Raw genomic sequence first — 20,744 nt, forward strand, 5'->3', positions numbered from 1 at the left:
AAGCAAGCAAGCAAGCAAGCAAGCTGTAGTCAGCAGCAGTAGCCAGTGTTCGCTAAACGCTCTTTTTCCAGGCATGGGCTAAATGCTTTGCACAATTCTCCACAGATGGGCTGTGATCTTACCACCAGGCCAGGGCACAAAATCAAAGCCCACTGAGTCCCACCCATGTGGCCTGGGCACATGAGCGCATCCTGCCAAGCCTGTCTGCTCTTCTCTATGGCAGTGCTGACAACTCCTACAGTTTATGCTAGAGTTAAATGAGAGGACCTGTTAACCCAGGACCTGTTATACTGTGAACTCAGTACATGAATAAACACATCATTAAGCTGCTGAGCCTTTCTAGCACCTCCAGGGAGGTAATGAAGGAAAAAAAGGTCCACAAGGTTTACTTGGCTGCCTCACTGGGGCAGAACTAGGAATCAGAATATTCTAGAGCCCATGTCTTGTCGAGCACGTGAGCCCACCCTGTCAAATGGCTATGGTCCAGGTTCTGACACTGCGTGGCCTCTGTGTCCAAGCAGTTTGTGGCACGCCCACCCCCCGACCCCACCACTGAATTCCAGACACCAGGGTTTCCCTGTCTGTTAATTGCAGAGGTACAATCCAAGGATATGTACTTCCCTTTCCACTCCAACATTGTGTGGCTGACACACAAGTGCATATTAGAACTATATCTCTCTTTTCAAGCTATGTTGTTACTAGTATTTTAAACAAAGCAAAACCAAAACAAAATAGACACATAGATGATTTCTTTCATCAAGGGTACAAGACAGTGAGCACTATCACACCAAAGGGGATGTGGAATAAGATCGCTTTAACTGGGTAGATGTTATTGCACAAGCACAAAGAACCTTAAAAAGTTGGTTCAGAGGGCCGAGGATACAACACAGCAGCATAAGCATCTGCCTGGCAAGCACAAGGTCCCAAGTTCAATTCCCGGTACAGAAAAAAAAAGGTGGGGGGGAATTCGGTTCGGAGCCTCTGAGCTGTCCTCTGGGCAGGAGAAGTCACATGAAAGAAATCAGTGTTCACTCTAGGATGCTCATGTGGAAGCAGTGAAGAAGGTGGACGCTAGTGAATGACCCAACTTCTGTCTCTCAGTCTGCTCTTTCGTAAAATGGGGGTGATGACCATAACCTCCATCATGTAAGCGAATGCATGAAAGGCCTTCGGGGAGCACTTGACTGGTAGTAGGTGCTCGGTTGCTTGATTTATTATTCATTTCGAAGAAGAGTCACTGAGGGAACATGTACTTCAAAGCCCGCACATGTCCAGCTATAGAAGAGCAGTGGAATTAGTAGAGACCCAGAGGCTGAAGAGTACACAGTTAATTCAGGCAAAAAGGCAGAGGGCAGGCTGAGCCCTGGACAGCTTCGAGGACCTGGTGAGCCCTGCTCCTGTGCCCTCCCATACCAATTGTGGGAGCCTTGCAGAACTTAGGCCGATCCCCCAACACAGTGGAAGCCTTTCTGAGCTGTGCTTTGACCCCCCACACCACCATCACAGAAGCCACAATGAACCCCAAATAGCAGGAGCGTGGGTGAGCCCAACTCACCCCACATACACACACTGACTTACAAACTTTCCATTCCAGGAGAATGTTGGTAAATCAGATTCGTTTCTAAATATAACAAAGTGAGTTGTACAGACTACTACTGCTTCTAGGCCTTTGTGAAAGTTTGTAACTCAAATGATTGTAAGTAGAGGATTTACATTAACAAAGAAATGTGGTTTGGCCAATTACTATGAGGAAAGCTAGAGTCAGAAGTCTTCTATAACAAAATTATAAAAACTGGACATCAATTATTAAAATTAGGGGGAAATTATTTAAATGGGAGAAAATTATTAAAACTGCAATAAGAAATAAAGTCAGAAGTCATTTTGGAAATCCAAAATAATACATGGGTGTATGTATTGTGGTTCTATTCATCTGGCTGGTACTATGAAATTTCAGGGAGTTATTGGGGGTCAACACAAAAACTGCCATTACAGGAAAGCTAAAGAAATCTCCAACTGCTTCTAGATCTCATTTACCTCACTGAAATCTTCAATTGCATACTTTAACAATCATTACTGAGACTTTTCACACGTGGCTTAGTTGAGTCACAGGGTATGTTTGCATGACTTAGGGCAAACCCAGGCCCTCACATAACTGGAGGCTCATACTCTCAGCTGTAGACTTAGGGGCATCTCTGCTAAAGAAATAAAATCATAAGAAAGACACTGTCAATAAAGGGTCCTTGGTACCTGCTTTTCCTGGCTAATCAGACTGAAGAAATCAAAATACATACACAATAGTCTACCTTTATCTTTGAGAGTTGGGCTCCCAAGTACCTGTCCCCGAAGCTACCTGTACATCCTCAGGCAACACAAAGCAAATGAACTATTGGACTATATTGGATTATTTTGCTGAATTCACTCACAATATTTGAATGGCAATGAAATACCCATCTCTCACAAAGCTAAACAAAAAAGGGGATACAAATGAAGGATCATTTTGTATCTGTATATACAAAATAGTTACAATAGATATCCAGCTACCTCCTCTTAATTCAATGAAAAGAAAGATTTGTACTAATAGTGTTTGGACAGGATATCATGTCTGCATCTCATACTATGAATAACTACTACAAAGACAACAATATGCAATGTATTAACTATTGGTACTGTCCTACTAGCCTATTTGGAAACTGTCTCGTTGCTATTTGTTTCTCAATAAAATTTTTTTTAAAAAAGCAAAAACAGGGCACTTACCCGTACCGCCTCAGACTTCTTATGAAACATCTCTTCCATATTCTTCGCCAGCTTTTTCACCAGCTGGAGGCCATCGATTTCTTCTATGGCAACATCTTTCTCATATTCCTTGTACTTCTGCAAGGACAGATGGCAACATTAAAGGTACGTGACACCACAATACCACACGTGTGATTTCACGACACCTCCACCAACACACAGTCAACAAAAGTGCATTTGTAATAGGACTGTTTCTATTCTATGTAGGATACTGCACCGTACTGCACAATTACTAACTCAACAAGGTTTCCCTGAAACCTTGCAAACAAAATCTGACTCTTACTGGGAACTTAACGAGCACCCAGGAAAAGGAGCAACCTTCAGTCAGTCAAATGCTTTATCATCTGTCCACAAAAGACTGACTCGATCTCCAGTTTTTCATATTCTCAAGTAAAGACAATTTTTCATTTAAAACCCATTACATGCTTGGGTAATTCATCTATTTAAACTAGCAGTTGTCAAAGTGTTCCAAGAACTCCTAAGGGTATTTGAGACCCCCTCAGGGGACCACGAAGACCTCTTTCTCCCAACAATGGACCTATGTGATTTTCTCCAACAAATCCTAACAGACTAACTACAAAAACAGATAATGAGAATCCATTTATCTACTTTTCCAAGGGGAAGCAAAAAATAGAATATGTTCAAATTTTGTTAAAAACTTATTACAGCAAAAGACACATTGCCAAGAATTATAAAATAATTATGTACACAGTGAGGAGAGATATTTTGAACTGGGTTAATGGCAAAGCTTTTACTATAATAATTTTTATTTAAACATTCGCCATATATTTTGATCATACTTCATATATCAAATATTAAAAATATTTGTAAAATGAATGTGAAATACCTCTAATTTTTCTTATTTGGCATGTATAGTTATTTTTCATAAAATCTGTTATAGGTATAATGAATCTTTTGAATTAACTACAGTACTTTCTAAACTTCATGGTCTTAAATTCTAACACAACACATATCAATAGCTACAACCTACATAAACAGAAAGAACCTCTTCGGGGGTCTTTAGTACACTGTAAGACTGTAAAGGGGTCCTGAGCCAAAAAGTTAGTTTAACTAAAGATTTAGTTTTATTTATACCAGGAAGAAATGTTTATTAATAGTAATCTTCCAAATGGAGCTCAAAATACCCTTCCTGTAAACATGAATCCATTACATTTATGTAGTTATCAAAAACTAAGGAATAAAAAGTAAAGAGACCATGTATCTACTTTAATTTGTGGGGTAACTCTGAAGTAATTAACAGCCCCCTATCTCAATCCCTATGAAGAAAAATAAAGGGTATCATATTGCATCTTGTCTATGACTTTTTTGCGGCAGAAGAATTTTGAGATATAAATTCATATTCACTCCCCACTCTCCCTGCCCTTTATCTTCTGGTTTTCCTGGCCAGTAGAGGCAGCTTGTACCCAAGGCTGAGCTAGAAAGGGACTGTTTGTGTGACTATGTCAATCAAGCCTCACTCCTTCCCAGTTCAAGCTCCCAAGTCCCTTGAGACCACCAAGTGTGTGTTCTGAAAGAAGATTAGGGTAGGAGAACTCCAAAGGAAAGAATGATACAGACATGGAATTCTCAGATCACTCAGAATAACAAAAATTCCTAGAACCCAGCAGTGAGGCTTGGAACATCTCAGAGGAGACTCTAGAAGCAGCAACTCTCTTCTGGCTAACAGAAGCAGGACAGGCCTCGGCACAACGTTCCCAGCACCCAGGTACTACAGAGCAGGAGGACTAAGTGTTAGGCCTGTGACCTGCACCTCAGGACTGATGTCCAGGAATTTCTCACAATTAAATTGACTCTGAAGAAATAAACAAGGTACTCCTTCTGGACCACCTGAGACTAGGCCAAAATAAACACCTGCCATGTCACTGATTAGATGCTCTGAACTGGCCCAGAAGTTGTAATTCCATGCTCCTCCTTGCTTCCTGGGAACACTCAAACCAAATCACACCAGTTTGTCTTGAGGCCTCTCTCATGCACCTCACAGGAAAATACTATTCTTGCACCAAGCCTTGCCCTCGCACCTGCCAAAGCTTCTCTGGTTCCCCCAAAGCCAGCTTTCCTGGCCCATCCTCGCACCCAAAGAAGTCTATGCTCATCTAACCTGTGCTTGCACCTGGTATAACCCGAGAGGCAAAGACACATCCTTATGTTACTGCCTCAACCACAGCAAACACATACAAGTCTCTTCAGGATGAAGTTGGTTGCAGAGTGGCAGCAATACTCTATACAACGCAATGCAATGCCATGCAATGTGACACAACACAACACAACACAACACAACACAAGAGAAATGCAGGTAAGGAAGCAAACACTTCCTCCTACAGATGTATAAAAATGACTTCCCCAATCCCGGGGGAGAGGACCACACTGGTCTTGGATTACTACCCTGGCCAGCCCAGTCCTGCCCCAAGCTATCATCATTCTCTGGTTCTGAATAAAACTTCAATGACAAACAATGGAAAGTTTGCTTAAGGTGAAATGCAAGCCAACATCTTAGCAACCCAAAAGCCTGAGAGTTCCCTGCTGCCTGGTAGATGGGCTCCAAAAACCCACAGCCGGGGCCAGTTTAGACCCAAGACTGACTCATCTCAAAATCTACACACACAAAACTAATGTCAGTCTAATTTATGGCATCAGCAAAATGAATCCCTATTTTGAGTGGTTCTGTGATTTCATGTGATCTAGATAGATGCTTAAGAGAAAGGCAAATCCAATGGATGTCACAGTGAACCTGACCTGAATCTTTTATGTTTTGTATCAAGACCCAATATTCTGGTCATGTCTGCTATTTGCATGTGTTTCTAGACCAACAGATTTCCCAAGAGAAATCAATTTATTTAACTCTGATCTCCCCTCCACCCCAAGCTTTCAGAGATCTTCCTGTACCTGTCTTCAGAGTCTACTTTGTGAAAAGAAACTATAGATCTCAGGAAAGGTTGTCTTGTCCACCAGGATTTACATCACTGTGACTGACCTCCAACACAAAGCTCCCTGCTACATGGGGCTCCAGGTCTGTGACACACTAACACCTCACTGGTGCCATTCCTCTTCCAGCCTGAGTCCTCTCCCTCAAGCAGGACACCAGCAGGTCCTCCCTGTAACAGGTCAAGTACATACTACTGTCCTACCAGCCTAGGAAAGTTATCCTATACCACAAAGTGCTCTGCCTTTTCAGGAAGTGTCGAGGCCTGCAGGAATCAGGTCAAAACAACATGATGCCTTTATCTTATCTGGAAATGTTTTCTTTTTCTGGAATCAAAAGACCATGAAGAGCCAAGAGCAGAACCCAGTGACAGTCATTAATCAATCACAAGTCCTTGGTGGCTCAGAACAGTGACATCTATCAAAACCATTAAAAAAGGTACCTACAATAAGAAACCAATTAACTCGAGCCGAGCAACTGGACAAGAGAGAAAGGCTTTCAACAGAATTCCCCACAGCCATGCCAGCAAAAGTCAAAGAATGTAGGCAACATGTCACAACATATTATAAATAGTAATTGATTACTTTTGGTTTTAAAGCACTGATTTGTACACACCCACAGCTAGCAGCTAAGTGTTCACAGTAGGCTACACAATCACAAAGGATTTTTGTGTTGTTGTTCTTTTTCTTATTTGTATTTCCAATTTTTACAATGAACATACTATTTTGGAAATTAAAAAATACAGAAGTTGGAATTCTGTTTCGAATGGAATATGAGCCCCCTTTAAACAGATTTCTCTAAGAGAATGGAGGGCCACTCAGAATCTGCGCAGGTAAACCACGTGTCTCTATTAGTAGAATCTAAGGCAGTCAGTCTGTTGGTCCCATGTGCACCATAGCCTCTGAACAGTTCCAGGGACTCTACACATCTGTGTGACCAGTCCTGGCCACTCTCCCAGAGGTGGTGACAATGTGTTCCAGGTGGGGAGCAGAGGCACAGACAGGCTTATCAGTTGATAAAAGTCAAATGAAGAGCCCTAACTTCCAATTGCTTAGACTTATAAACTTGGGAGTAGAGCCACAGAATGCCGACCGTCCATAAACTTGTAAACCTGCTTCAAAGGGCTCATTTTCCTGCCATAAAAACTCATTCTATAGCTTTTTTTTGTTTTCTGTTTTTTGTTTTTTTCAGAACCGAGGATTGAACTCAGGTCCTTGAGCTTGCCAGGCAAGTGCTTATTTCAACTGAGCCATCTCCCCAGCCCCATTCTATAGTTTTTGTAGCCAGCAGCAGCTAGATTTGGTCATGGGGTAAAACCCCAAAAACTGGAAGTGTAGCCAACTGACACATGATGCAGGTGCTTGCTGCAAAGCAAAGGCATGTCCAGGGCTAGGGAAGGTCCCCGAAGTGGGCCAGAGCCCCACACAGGGCCTCACAAGAAGAGTAGACCTCGATGATCTAAGATGCACACATGGCTCCTGACAGTACAGATACCTGGAGAGGAAGGAGCCAGCACGCTGTGAGGGCAGCCCTGGAGGCTCGGTGAGCAGGCACCCTGTGGCTGGTTGCAGGCCACAACCCAGTTCCTGCTCTCCAAGGTGCAAGGTGGAGACTGGCATCCCTCCTTCCGTGGGCCTCCCCACATATCCGTGTGAGCAGTGAAGGATTTGTTTTCTACAGCTTCCAGAACTACACTATTAATTACTCCCATTCCATCCAGATCAGTTCTTTTTGATCTGGGAGAAAGAGTTAGGAAAGTTATTAGCAGGTCCCTGCAATCACATAAAAGGAGGACAGAAGAGGGACAGAAATGGAAGTGATAGCGGTAACCTAGGATGAAGACTGGATCCACTTTGGCTCCTGATCCTGTCTCCAACACTCTATTTTTTCTATAGATCCTACTCTGTCTCTGGTACACTAGAGGGTTTTACACAGTAAATACACAATGACAAGTGACATAAAGCCCAGTTTTCTGGTCAGCCTTTCCTGAGGCACAAATGCACAAAGATGCCACAGAACAGGAAGGGCTGTGGGAGGTGGGGGGAGGCAGTGACCCCCACCTTGCTGGACCCTTTAAGGATGATGAGGATGGGAAGGTAAGAGTCACAACAGGGCACGAACATGCCTTGCTGGGATAGTAGCCAGCAGGAAGGTGCAGAGACTGCCAGGAGGCTGCCTAGAGCTGAAGGGGACTATTCCTGTTCTACTTTCCTGGTGTGCACACAGCCAAGGAGAGGGATGTTGGGAAGACAAAGCCAGTGCAATGTTATCACTAAGAGTCTGACTTCATTCACATGGGGGGAGGCAACAGGAGCCACTGAAGGGCATACGGGTGGTGGGGTCAGTGATTCTGCTTTTGTAACACTGAGTATTCAGAACAGAGAAGAAGGTGTGCCTGGGTGTAGTGGGTAGGACTCAGGCCACTGGGCAAGCTGGGGCTTCCTGAGAGCCATCCAGAGGGCGGGTGGTCACACACAGCAGCAGTAGGCTGGCCGGTGGTGTTACTTCAAGGCAGATGTTTAACCTGGCTCTCAGAGGACTCCTTCAGAATCCTGGGGATAACAGGGCCCACCCTCCAGAGCTGCTCTGCAGCCTAGGCAGGACGACATCTGTGAAAGCCCCCATCCCAGGGCCCTTCCAGCAGGAACCCCAGATCCTACTGCTCCTTGTGCTTCTCTCCTGGCCCATCTGCCACAGAGGATTCTTCTCAGGGTTGTGTTGTCACCCTCGTGCCTTCCTGATGGAAGCTCTTCGTGTGACAGACCCCTCCCAGCAGGGTGTGGGGTGACGCTACTCCTCGCTCTGCTCTCCCCTGGCCCAGGGCAGGGGCTGGGGTGGGGGCCCGAGTGAGGTGGCCTGTGGCTCACGCCCAGGCTCAGGCAGGTTGCAGCCCTTCCCAAACTGCCTCAGCATTCACGACACAGAAGGCAGGCAAGCCCGAGACACGTGGCATTCCCGTCATGAGCACGCCCCTGAGGCCTCCACTCCTTCTGTTAGCAGAATCCGCACTTGGCAAGAAATCCCACGATGAGCCAAGAACATTTATCACTTGAGAAGGGAGACACGGGAAGGTATTCTTCCTGCAGCATCTATTTTCCCAGAGCATTTCACACAAACACCAGGAAGAGCAAGGCACTGCTCCTCTGTCAGGACACCTAATGCTGCGCCTCCCTTCACATTGGTTTCTCCTATGTGGTAACTGCATATCTAGAAGTGAGTCCTGGAACTGCCCCCAGAGCAGGAGCTGAAGTTAGGCCACTTCTGTTCAATCCCAGGGAACTGGGGTAAAAGCCAAACATGGAAGAGGGCCTCCGGGTGTGTTGGCTCCAGGAAATACTGCAGAAGATGGCTACAGAAAGCATCTAACCAAAGCGTGGAAGCCTTTGCAGATGCTCACTTAGGTAAATTTCCTCATCGAAATGAAAATTACATCTCTGAAGTAGCAATCATAAAATCACAACGCGAGGACTGACGGAAGGTCCAGGGGAGAAGAAGGCATTGCAAGGACCTGTCCGCCTGCACGAGAGGCTGGGAGCTGGCTTCCAAGCCCATAAGGTGAGAACCACGTGCCTGTGCCCGGTCTCCAGCACTTCCCTTTAAATTCCCATTTATCAGCCAGATGCCCTAATAAATGAGGGGCGGGGGAGCACCCCCAGAGACAACCCACACCCAGAACCTGTACAAGTGGGTTGTTCTATGGGCAGAAGTGCCTTTTGTGCCTATGGTGTGGGTTGACCTTTTGTCTTGTCCTTAGTCCTTGGAGCTCTAAAGTAGCTATTGTGCAGCCACCCTGGTGACTCATTCCTGTAGCGCCAGCACTCAGGAGGACCCAGAGGCAGAGGATGGCCCGGGCTCCACAGTGTAAGACCCTGTCTCAAAACAACAACAACAACAACAACAAAATCTGAGTGCAATACATTTGTTAAACCCATTGTCTTCCCTTTCTCATAGCTGAGAGAAAATACTCAACACACAAAGTGACAGGAGGAAAGGTTTATTTAGCTCACAGTTTGTGGAGGTTCCCATCTGTAGTTGGCTTCAAGGCCGGGTGGCGGGGCAGAGGGGCATGGCAGAGGCGAAGTGGGCAGCACGTGGGCAGCCAAGAGCACAAGTGTATTAGAACACTCTCTGCCCCTTAGAGTGGATGCAGGCTACTGGCACTCCCACCCTTAATCTTACTGAGAACTATGCCACGCCAGCCAGTGGGCTGATTTAGTAATCAGTCACACACCCTTGATCTCAGTCCCACACATTCTAGATCTAGCACCTCTGTAAGCCCTGTGCCTGTGCGAAGCTCTGGGGGGACCTCGACCCAGCCATCGCAGCAGTCATGTAAGTGAAGACCACATGATGGAAGAGAAAAACAAAAGCTTTACGACTTTCATCACTAAACAAATATTTACAAATGGTCTCTTATACCACACCACAGGCAATGGGAGGAGGCTTACATTGCCACGTGTATGTGGTCCCCTTGGGGTTCAAAGAGGACTAGTTTTGGTTTGTTTCATTTAAAAATAAATAGTAAGTTGGCACAGAGCTGCATGGATCATTCCCACCTAAACTTGTACTCTCATATCCCACGTCGCTGTTCTACATATGGCTCGTCCTAGAGGCAGGCCTGTTTGGAGCACAGATATGCCACTTCTGCCAGAGGTGGGAAGGTATAGTAATGTGGGAAGGTGCTGCTAAGTAGTAAACTACTTCCTACTCAGAAAGAGGATGGCTGCCCATCACACTCAGCAGACAAAGAGGGAGTACTAAAAAGGCTTACAAAATAGGGGATAAGCCCAAGCTTCCAGAAATGGGGAGTCTGTGGAGTGTGTATACTTCACCCTCTCCTGGTAGACGTAATCTATTAAGGACCCTATTCATGTGATGAGAAAGTCATGAACCACTGCAAGCTGGCTGGCTAGCAGGGGCAGGATTTCTACAACCAAGGCTTCATGGACAGGGGAATGAGTAGAGATGAGGGAGGGAAAAGGGATAGGTGGTGACTTCTTTAGGTTGCACATGAACTATGAGTTCTGGGGTCCCTCCAGCAGGATAGAGTGGTACAGCTGCTGCCTGTTGCCTCTTATGGAAGACAGCTGGCCAGGACAGGATGGGTAGGAAAGAGCTCAAATTCAAGAAGCACCACTATGTACGTGTTAGCCAGCTGCTAAGACCAGGCAAATGCACCAAGTTCAAGTCCTCCTGAAACTTTCTGGCTACATACCAAGCTTCCTGGTCTCTACCAGCCTCCCTTCCTTTACAGTGATGTGGATGATACCAAGCTTGCTGCCGTTCTAGAAACAATCCAATGAGGTGAAATATGTGACATAGCCAGCAGACTGCCCGAAAGCAGAGTACTCAGAATACAATGAGGGCGGTGGCAGAGGTGCCGACCAATCCCACAGTTGGGCTGAAACTTCTGGAAAAGGCCATTCCTTTGCCTCAGCAACAAGAAAAAATTCTGAACCAACATTTATAAGCTACCAGACCAGCCAGTTCTCAGTGTTTCCCTCGGCAGAGGCCTGTTGCAGACTCCAAGGGCTCTTTGCACTTGTAAGACTCCAAGGAGTCTTTAATGTGGCAACTCTTTGGGACCAGCTCTCTTCTGGCAAAAGGCGGGGGGATAGTTTCTAGATATCTTACTAAATATGTTGCAATAAAAATTAATTATCTCCCATTTCCAGATCTTTCCTTATAGGCAGTGTCATCTTCTTATCATGACATGAATGTACTTAGTATTCCTCTCAATTCAATTACTGCATACAGAAGTGTTACTTCAATGCACAATGCTTCAAAGCAATTATGTTTCCAGGTAAACACGCTTCCAAATCTTTTAAGCTGATGTTAGGAAGTCTGCTTCTTCACCATCACAATAGAGCTACCTGACTTTACGGCACTCCAGTTCTCAGGAGAACATTTTTCTATTGAGCAGGGCAAGTGCCATACTGGATGAATAATTCTGTCTCGTGTAGGTATGCCAATCAAATGTTGCCAAGGTTAACAACACCCACTCTTAACCTTGTCCTTTTCCAGATCTAGTAAAACTCAAGGAGTGCAATTTTTCTCTGTTAAAGCCATCAGAGCAAGAGGAAATGCGCATTAGAACAAGAGAGAGCAGGGAGCAGCTGAGCTCCCAGTGCTACGGGGTAAGGCAGGCTGCACACCCCCAGAGCTTGCTCCTGGAGAGCTGTGTGGAGCACCCACCGAGTCACACGGTTCCAGGAGCCTGCCCCTCAAAGCACCCGGCTCTGCAAAGGGTGGTCTCTGCCAGATGTCTGCTACTTCCAGACTGTCAGCCACACGAATTAAGTCAACTGTCTTCCTCATCCCGTTTCACTCTTCCTTCTTCTGCTCCCTGCATGCTGTTAGCTCTCAGAGGCTTTTACTGTTCAACACAATCAGACAACTGCAGGGACTGACCTTAGCTCTGTGCTGATCAGACTAAGAATGCTGTGCTATATTCTGGTTTTACACATAGGACACTCAGTCAGCAGCAAGTGACTAAACCAGCTATTGATAGAACCACCCTATTTCTGCTAGTGTTTTAAGACAGGAGGAACTCATCCATTTACTGAGCAAATTCAGTCTCAATGCATACTGTTAAAAACCCCATTACTAAACGTTTTTTGGATCAATGCACGGGGATGAGACACTCTTAAATGTGAATATTCACACTGGACATGTACTTCACAACACATCAGCTGAAGCCTTAGTGTGTCAAAGGGCAAAAAATCCCACTGTAACATTTACATGCCTTTGATGTTCAACCACAAATTTAACTACAGACAAAACACAAATGACAAAAGGTTTCTTTACAAAGTCCGCCCTGCTCGACACGGATTACTTCTTGCCATCAACTTCTTTCAAACACATTTTCTGATGTGACAGTAAAAATAATTCACCCTCTTGCTTTCTGGGAATCACAGGGGAAAACAAAAGTAATTTATTATTAATAAGAAGCCGCCACCATTCACCGAGCATTTACTTTGGGTCAGGTAGGTATTGTTTCTCTCAGTTCACAGGTTAGAAAAACTACGGCACAGAGAGATCAAGTAACTTATCCGAGGTCATTCCACTAGCAAGTGGTTTAGTAGTTAAAGGGATTTCAGTTACAATAAGACAAATATCCCAGAGTCTCAATGGCTTGACACAACAAAGGTACAGCTCTTCGGAGGACCATCCCAAGAGGCTCTCTTGGATGTTGCACTGCCTTCCACCCAGTGATTCGGAGGCCACACCCCTTCCCTCTGGCAGCCCAGCCACCTTCCCAGGCTGTGGAGTCTTCTGCACTCAGCCAGAAGGCGTGGTATGAGAAAGAGGAGAGGGTTTATCTGCTCCCTGATTCCTTTACCTGGAAGTGATGCTGGCCAGCTCTGCTCGCATTCCCATGCAGTACCAAGCCACAGACCCAAATGGACATCACGGTGCCAGAGTGAAGAACCCCTGGCCGGAGAGTCATCTCCATGCTCTACACAAATGCTAGATATAGAAGCATAGACCACTGAGGAAGCCATAGTGAGCCCGGGCAGCATGGTCCCAGAGCACTGCACTTCAGTCTCAGAGCCTGACAAACCACAGCTAGATAAGACCTCAGGTTACACTTAGGCTGGGAATAATTCACATAACAGATACTGGGGAGCTGGCGCAATGAAGTCACAATCTATGGAAAGGTTAAGGTGACCCAATCACTTGTGTGTGTAACTAGCGGTCAGATTCAGATGTCAAAGGCCAAGGTGCTCCACCACATAAAGGAACTCATTATCAACAATTGTTAGACCATTTTTCTGATTTCCTTAATCCCACAACTAATAAAACTGCTATTTGAATAACATTAAAGTGACCTTCTTTAGCGCACGCTATCAGTTGCCCAGGCGCCACAAAAGTTAATTGGCTTAACTAACATCTTTTTAATTCTATATCCAAGATGTCCTGGAAATTGAAGGCAATCAATAGATGAGTCTGCAAGGTCTGTAACAAGCTTACAGCTAATACTGTTTGCAGCTGTTCAGATGGTTTCTGTAGTTACAGAGCTAAACACTGGAATGAGTATTAGGATCCTGTTTATGAATGTATCTCTAACTGTTCCAACTCCAAACTGAATTGAGAGACACCTAAGGACGGCACAGCTAGGCCCTCGCTTTCCACTGTGAATGCAGAAAGGCACGCTGAGCTTATGCGTGATAAACTCTTAGCGACCCACCCTACCTTCTCAAAGGAAGAGCTGATGCCTGAGTCTTCCTTCTCATGGCAGGGAGCTGCTCTGTGAAAGGCGTGCAGAGACGCAGACACGGAATTCCCTACTGCTGACCCCAGGCACTCAGAAAAGCGATCCCGGGTGGCAGTGTCCTTTAGGGTAACATCTCCTCGCCTCGCCTTGGCCACAGGAGCTCACCGATCCTCTGGGGGTTTGCAGTAGGTGGCCCTCCAGTTTTTCCCATAGGAACATTCTCAACAATAAGGGCACTCCATCAGGCAAAAACAACATTTAGGTGTCACCAGGCTCACAATCAAATGATTTTTTGATGGATTTCATCAAGCCCAGTATGCAAGATATTTCCCCCAGTAGTCTTAAAAATCACAGTGTTAGGATGCAAAAGGAGCTTACAGATAATCCATTTCAGAGCCTCTAATTCAAACAACCTTAGAGGCCAGGCTGGTCATATCAGGTGAGGGAACTTAGCCTGTCTAGATCTATAACAAAAAGCAGTGCTTCTGTTGCATCCTAAGACGTGGGCCACTTCTTGGCTTCTATGCTTTGTGGTTGGGTGGGACACACTATAATTACCCAATCTGCTACTTGTTAAGAGAAGGCAGGAGTCCATTTTTATGTAAAACCTCCCACCGAGTCTATTTCTTTGAACACACCAGGACTCATATACAAAATGTCTCCAAACACTCTCCTCCTCATTCATCTTCACCTCAGGAAATGAAGAGGCAAGACACAGAATAACATGTGCTCATGTCTCCCAGAAGCCAGCAGTGTACTAGGCAGCGTGTCACCTACTTCTAATCAGGCACTGTTCCTTACTCCCTCTGAGGGTGAATGTCAGGCACCCGAGGGCACAGGCAGCCAGTAAGGGGCAGACGCCTACCCAGCTTCTCAATCCACTTGGGACAGAGATGGGGCTCCATGGAATGTGAAGCTCCTGTCCCTACAAAGTCTCGGAACGTGTAGCAACCTTTCTCTACTGACCTCAACTCTGACCAAATGCACTTGATGCCTCTCACTTTGGGGGCTGGTAATCAGGGAAACAAAACCTTAAAATTGAGGAATGGAGGCAAGTGAAGAGAAAGCCTCACACGACACTTGAAAGGGGGATTTGTCCACATTGCTTTCAAGAAGTCCAAAAGTACTGGGGAATTCAATCAACGGCTCTCTTTCTCTCATGTGTTCATACACACACATAATATCACCATGCTACCAGGTTAGGAATCCATGAGGAAATCGGTTCATCCATATTGTTCTTACTTTTACATCATGTTATACCTTTGAAATTGAAGTTCTGGGACTATGTCATGTCATGGGCTATTCTAGTATTTAAGACCCACCAAACCCTTCTAGAATGAGACTTTTAATGCAAAGGTAAAGGAAACCAATTATTTTATAATTTGGTTTTCAAGATGTTTAAAATATATAATGTGCGATGCAGAAAAGTGGGTGCTTCTTCAACAATGCATTAATCAATGAGATCTAATGGTGATTCTCCAGCCACTGTTGAGCGACAACAACATAAAGGTATCTGCATGGCCTAGGACATAGTATAAAAATATTAGTGATCATAGGCACTCTTTTGATTTGTTACATATGTCAGTTAAGAAAATAGTAAATTTGGGGGGCTGGTGAGATAGTTCAGTGGAATAACTGCATGCTTAGGCAAGTACAGGGACTATATATATATATATATATATATGGTTTTATTTCAGACATTTCTATATGAAACATATACATTAAACTTGGGACAGATCCTAAAACAATTTATCCTTCTTGCAGATTGTCCTGTAAGTATAGATTATAACACAATTTTTTTCTGGGTATTCTGGTTAATAAATAATGTTTTCTCTAATTCATCAGAGAAGGGTAGACACTTAACAGGAAATTTTTTTTTATCATGTTGGGGTCATAGAGTACAATTAATGATACTAATTTTCTCCATACATATTGTTAGGTTGTTAGAATTCTTAATGAAGAGCACACATTCATGCATTACTTATGGATTAAAAGTATACTGTGTCGAGTTCTAAGAAATTTAGTAATACCTAATATAAAAATATAATACGTCTCACAGTATGTAAAGCAGAGTGTGACTGACGCTGGTAGGTGATTGAGATTTAAATTAAAGAACTAAACAAACCTGGCCTTTGTCTAAAATGTTAAAATACAGTGTCAGAAAATACCTCAACCAATGCATACACAACTGTGTATTATCACAGAAACCTGCTCTTGAAATACTAAGTAAACATACATATTATACAAGTGTAATTATTATGTCTATAATTAGAGTCATGTCAAAAAAGAAAATATGAGATACTGGGAGAGATGGCAGCAAAATGTCAGTCATAAGAGATGGTGGCAGAATTTCAGAGAAGTTTCTTCAATTTCTAAAATTTATTTATGTAGTATTGCTTTTTTAAAATGGGAAGAGTATCTAAAATGGTAATAAGCATGAAGGTAAAGGCAGTACTTAAATCCAAGCAGACTGCCTCCAAAGCCCATGACCTGATCTCCCCTAATAAACCTACTAAGATATTAAACAGCAAAGTGAAATTTATCTCTCATAAAAAATATGTGCATTACAGAGAGGAAAATACAGATTGTGAATCCAAGCAAATGGAAAGAAAAAGAAAATCTTACTTTTGCTCCCCCAATACCATACTTTACCACTCAGTTCATATCATTACAAATCTTTTCCAATTCTTATTAAAATTATAACTGTAATTATTTGTTTATAATTAAGGTGAGATGATCCTATACATACCAATAGAAGCAATTTCCTCAATATTTTCCCCAGGAGGCTTGTGATAGCTTTATTTAGATGATGCTCCAAACCCTCAATAGTCATAGGTAGGGAGTTTCAAAGGATAAGGGTGTGTGATGTAGGGATTAAGAGTGTGATGCTGGGAATAAGAGTGCCCCAACCTAGGTGTGGCTGGCATCATCCAAAAGCTGGGTAGCCTGAATGGAATATAAAGAGACAGAAAGGAGTTGCTTTACTCCTTCACTGCTTTGCTGCCTTCTGCCTGCCTTCTTTGCCGTGGACTGCTTCTCCTTTGCAATGTCCCTCTGCCACACCACCCTGCCTTAGATCCAACTGACTATGAGCTGAGACCTCTGCAAACTATGAACTGAAATAAACCCTTCCTCCTTTAACTTTGGGTATTGGGCATTTTGTCTCAGCAGTGAAAAAAGTGACTAAGATAGATTTTGGTGCCAGGAGTGGGGTTGTTGCTGTGAAATTACCTTACCAGGTGGTGCAGAAGCCTTTGAAACTGACCCCACCCAATGCCATGTAGCTCTGGACATGGAAATATTCTCCCCCTGAATGTCTTATGCCTTGTTGTAACATCTGCACTTTGGATGTGGTCATTAACATCCTTTGCCTCAGCTTGTGCATCTAGAACAATGGGACTAAACACCCTATGGGGTTGACATAAAGGTCATGGGTTTTTATATGTGAAGTGCGTAAAGGGATTCTCAGAACTATTTGCCCGTGGGTTACCTTTCTTTCAGGCTACAAACATCACCAGTTCTTCATAGACCTTCATGTGACATAGACTCTTGACTTCTCACTGTCATGTTCTTTTATATCCAAATACTCTCCTGATTTTCCCTATTCCTCTTCAACCTGAAGCTTGCATCTTCTACCACATCCCTCTGCCTGATTTAGTTTGGTCCTTTCAAGGTCCAGTAAAAATGATCTCTCTTTTACATTCCATAACCAGTGCCCATTACTGATCCACACAGCAACACTAGCTCGGCAGCAGCTGCTGGCCCCGCACAGAGCTAGTCTCATTCCATTTATGTTTTCATAACAGCATTGAACAGTCACATTGGGAAGCAGGAAAGCTGCTAGGACAAGGATTCAAGAAACTTTCATGAACAGATAGTTAGTTATGGCTTCATAGGGGGAAACAGTCATTCAGAGAGTGTTTTAAAATGAAGACAGGCAGATGGTGAGGGGAAAAGAAGATCTCCGGAGCACAGAACATGAAGACACAGCAATGTGAGCACCAAATCAATCACCTAATCAATCATAATCACAGAGAATAACAGCAGAGCACATCTTATGAGAAATATCTGGCACTGCTTGCTCACACCATTGCTTTTTCAAGTCAGGTCAAGAGATTGACGCTGTTCTTGACAGGTGAAGAGGCTGAGCCTAGCAGAGCTAAGAACCTATGTGTGAGGGGCTTGCTTTATAATTTTACATTTATTTTATTTTATTTCATTTATTTTGGCAGAACCGGGGATTGAACTCAGGTCCTTGCACTTGCCAGGCAAGTGCTTATTCTACTGAGCCGTCTCCCTAGCCCCTTGCTTTGTAATTTTAGGAGGGCCACTAAACTGCTGGCTCTAGCAATGGATTTCATAGCGCAGCATGTGCACACAAACGCACCGAACTGGGAGAATTAGGTTTTCAAAGATGGCTCCAATGAAAGATTTTGTACATATGCTAATTCAGCAGAATAAGGAACTCTTTTAAATTAATTTCTTCTCTGTAAATAACCCAACAGGACAAGAACCAGTTACCATCAAAAAATAAAATTATCTCTTTAAACAAGGTTATGATATCATTAGCTAAGCCTATAGGATCAAATCAACCACTGATTGTCTGATTCAATACTTACTGAATACCTATTAGGTACCAGATACTGTGCTTGCTGAGTGAGGAAGGATTCTAGAGAACATACAGGATGCATTCTCCAAATGTAAGAGTTTAGAACTTGAAATAATTGAAACACAGAACGCATTGTAACAAAAAGCACCAAGTGCTATGACTCCATGGTAAACACAAAGCCCTTTCTAAGAACCAGCTGTAACAGCACAGACGAAACATATGAATACAGCAGACAACAGACAAAGGAAGGGAAGCCAGTGCAGACAAGAGGCAGGCAATGTACCCAGACCTTATGCGAAGGTTGTGGAAGTAGGGCAATAAGGAGAATGAATGAAGTCATCCACGATAATAGCAGAAGGCAAAGGGAGAAGTAAGAACAGCAGAGGAGAGAAAATGGGCCCCAGGACTAGGGCTGGATGGGGGACAGGGACAAAGGAAGGAGGCCTGGACAGTCAAGGGAGGGTGAGTTCACAGATAATAGTTTTAAAAGTCAGTCTATCCTAAGCTCCCTGGTACATGGGCATACTTCCCCATATCTAATTAGACTTTATGAAAAATAATCCCATTCTGAGTATTTAAAGTTATTCACAGGTAATAAGAGGCAGGTATATGCAGAGGAAGAGTGCATGCTCAGCTGCAGGGACACTTCTGACAAAAATCCCGGAGAAAACCAAAAATGATTTAAAAAATCAGAATGTCCACTTGGTGCTCCTTCCATTTTGTACTGGGGTGCCTCGAATTATTCCACAAAAGCTCATGGAATGACAAATGCACTCAGCTGAACAGTGTCACCTTCAAACACTTGAAAAACAAGGCAGAAAGTTCTGCAAACAAACAAAAGATGCTTTCAAAGCAGAGTCCTGAGCCATACCAACCACTTCCCAATCTCCCATCCTGAGTTCTCACGCAGAGCCACGACACCCCTGGAGGCCACACATCAATCTTACTGCTCCTGAGAGATGTTGGAATCATTCTCAGTGAAGAAACTGTGAGGCTAGAAGGCTTGCCTGAAAGATTTTACCAGTAACAGGAGAATGTGTTATTCACGTATTCAGCTTTGGTATAAAATTAAATAGAATCCTATTTAACACTCCTCCTGGCATGAAGGTGAAGCACAGGAAGGTACAAGGAGAAGTGGGTCCGCATCAAATGCAAAGCTCCTGATGAACGAAGGATTTCCCTTGTCTTAAAGAAATGATTTGAGCTTTGAGCTCCAAATCACTCTCATTGAATTTTAACGGAACTTCTTTGGTTACAGGGGGAAACCGCTGAATGACCATAGCAGAGAAAACTACCTCTGAGCCTTCAGTATTAGCGGAGAAAGCTTGGAAGAGTTTTCAGTAAGCCTGGCTTTGGTATGAGGATGATGCTGTCTTCTAGATATGAGTCTAAGTCAAAAGAGTGACAAAATAGGACAAAAAATGTTTAAAGTTGCTTGCACATTTGTTTTATAGGTTTATGCAGTTTATTTTCAGAGAATTATTTTCTTCTCTTAAAATACAAATTCTGCAAGGCATTTCATAGCTGCGTGAGGAACCTTAAACAGGTGGTCAGGTGGGAGACACATGTATTCTTCAGGCAGATGACTCATATTTTCCAAACATGAGTTGATCCAAAAGCAATAAAATTCCAGAAGAATCACGCACTTTCTTTTTCTCCTCCCACCCAATGAAATCTGGACCAAGCATGTACATGTGTTATGTATGTATGTATATGTGCACACATGTTTGTGTGTCCTTGTGTGAATGCTCTCTTTCATGGGGTATAGTGAGGTAAATTCTGGGAACCAGGGAAACTACAACAAGTCCAGAAAATTGAGGACTATTTCAATGCGTAAACTTTTATTCAGAAAACAATATCTAACAATGGTAATACTTCTGCAATACCAATAGTAATAAATCAATTTCTTTTAAAACTATTATATATGTTTGGTAAATGTTTTCTTTGCCCTTTTTCCTATCCATTAAGGTGAATAATTGCAACTTATTGAAAGAGAACAAATAGACCATCAGAAATAAGAAGGCCGGGGAGATGGCTCAGTGGAATAAACGCTTCCCTGGCAAGCACAAGGGCCTGAGTTCAATCCCCAGTTCTGCAAAAAAAAAAAAAAAAAGAAAGAAAGAAAGAAAGAAAGAAAGAAAGAAAGAAGAAAAAAGAAAAAGAAAAGAAATAAGAATTGGTGG

The 20,744-nt window shown here is 43.6% G+C and overlaps 1 protein-coding gene across 2 annotated transcripts in view; it reads right to left on the reverse strand.

The window, feature by feature from the left end:
- Cacna2d3 (calcium voltage-gated channel auxiliary subunit alpha2delta 3) overlaps window positions 1–20,744 on the reverse strand; it is a 954,216-nt gene that overhangs the window by 750,193 nt on the left and 183,279 nt on the right. For both annotated transcript variants that reach the window (XR_002821195.1, XM_023715780.1), the window contains exon 3: window positions 2,755–2,871. Coding sequence is in view for 1 of the 2 variants with exons in the window: in XM_023715780.1 (XP_023571548.1) it covers window positions 2,755–2,871 (117 nt within the window). In the remaining variant the exon portion in view is untranslated. The remainder of the gene's footprint in view (window positions 1–2,754; window positions 2,872–20,744) is intronic.

Source organism: Octodon degus, unplaced genomic scaffold, assembly GCF_000260255.1.
Source record: "Octodon degus isolate 3935 unplaced genomic scaffold, OctDeg1.0 scaffold00043, whole genome shotgun sequence".
Taxonomy (NCBI): domain Eukaryota; kingdom Metazoa; phylum Chordata; class Mammalia; order Rodentia; family Octodontidae; genus Octodon; species Octodon degus.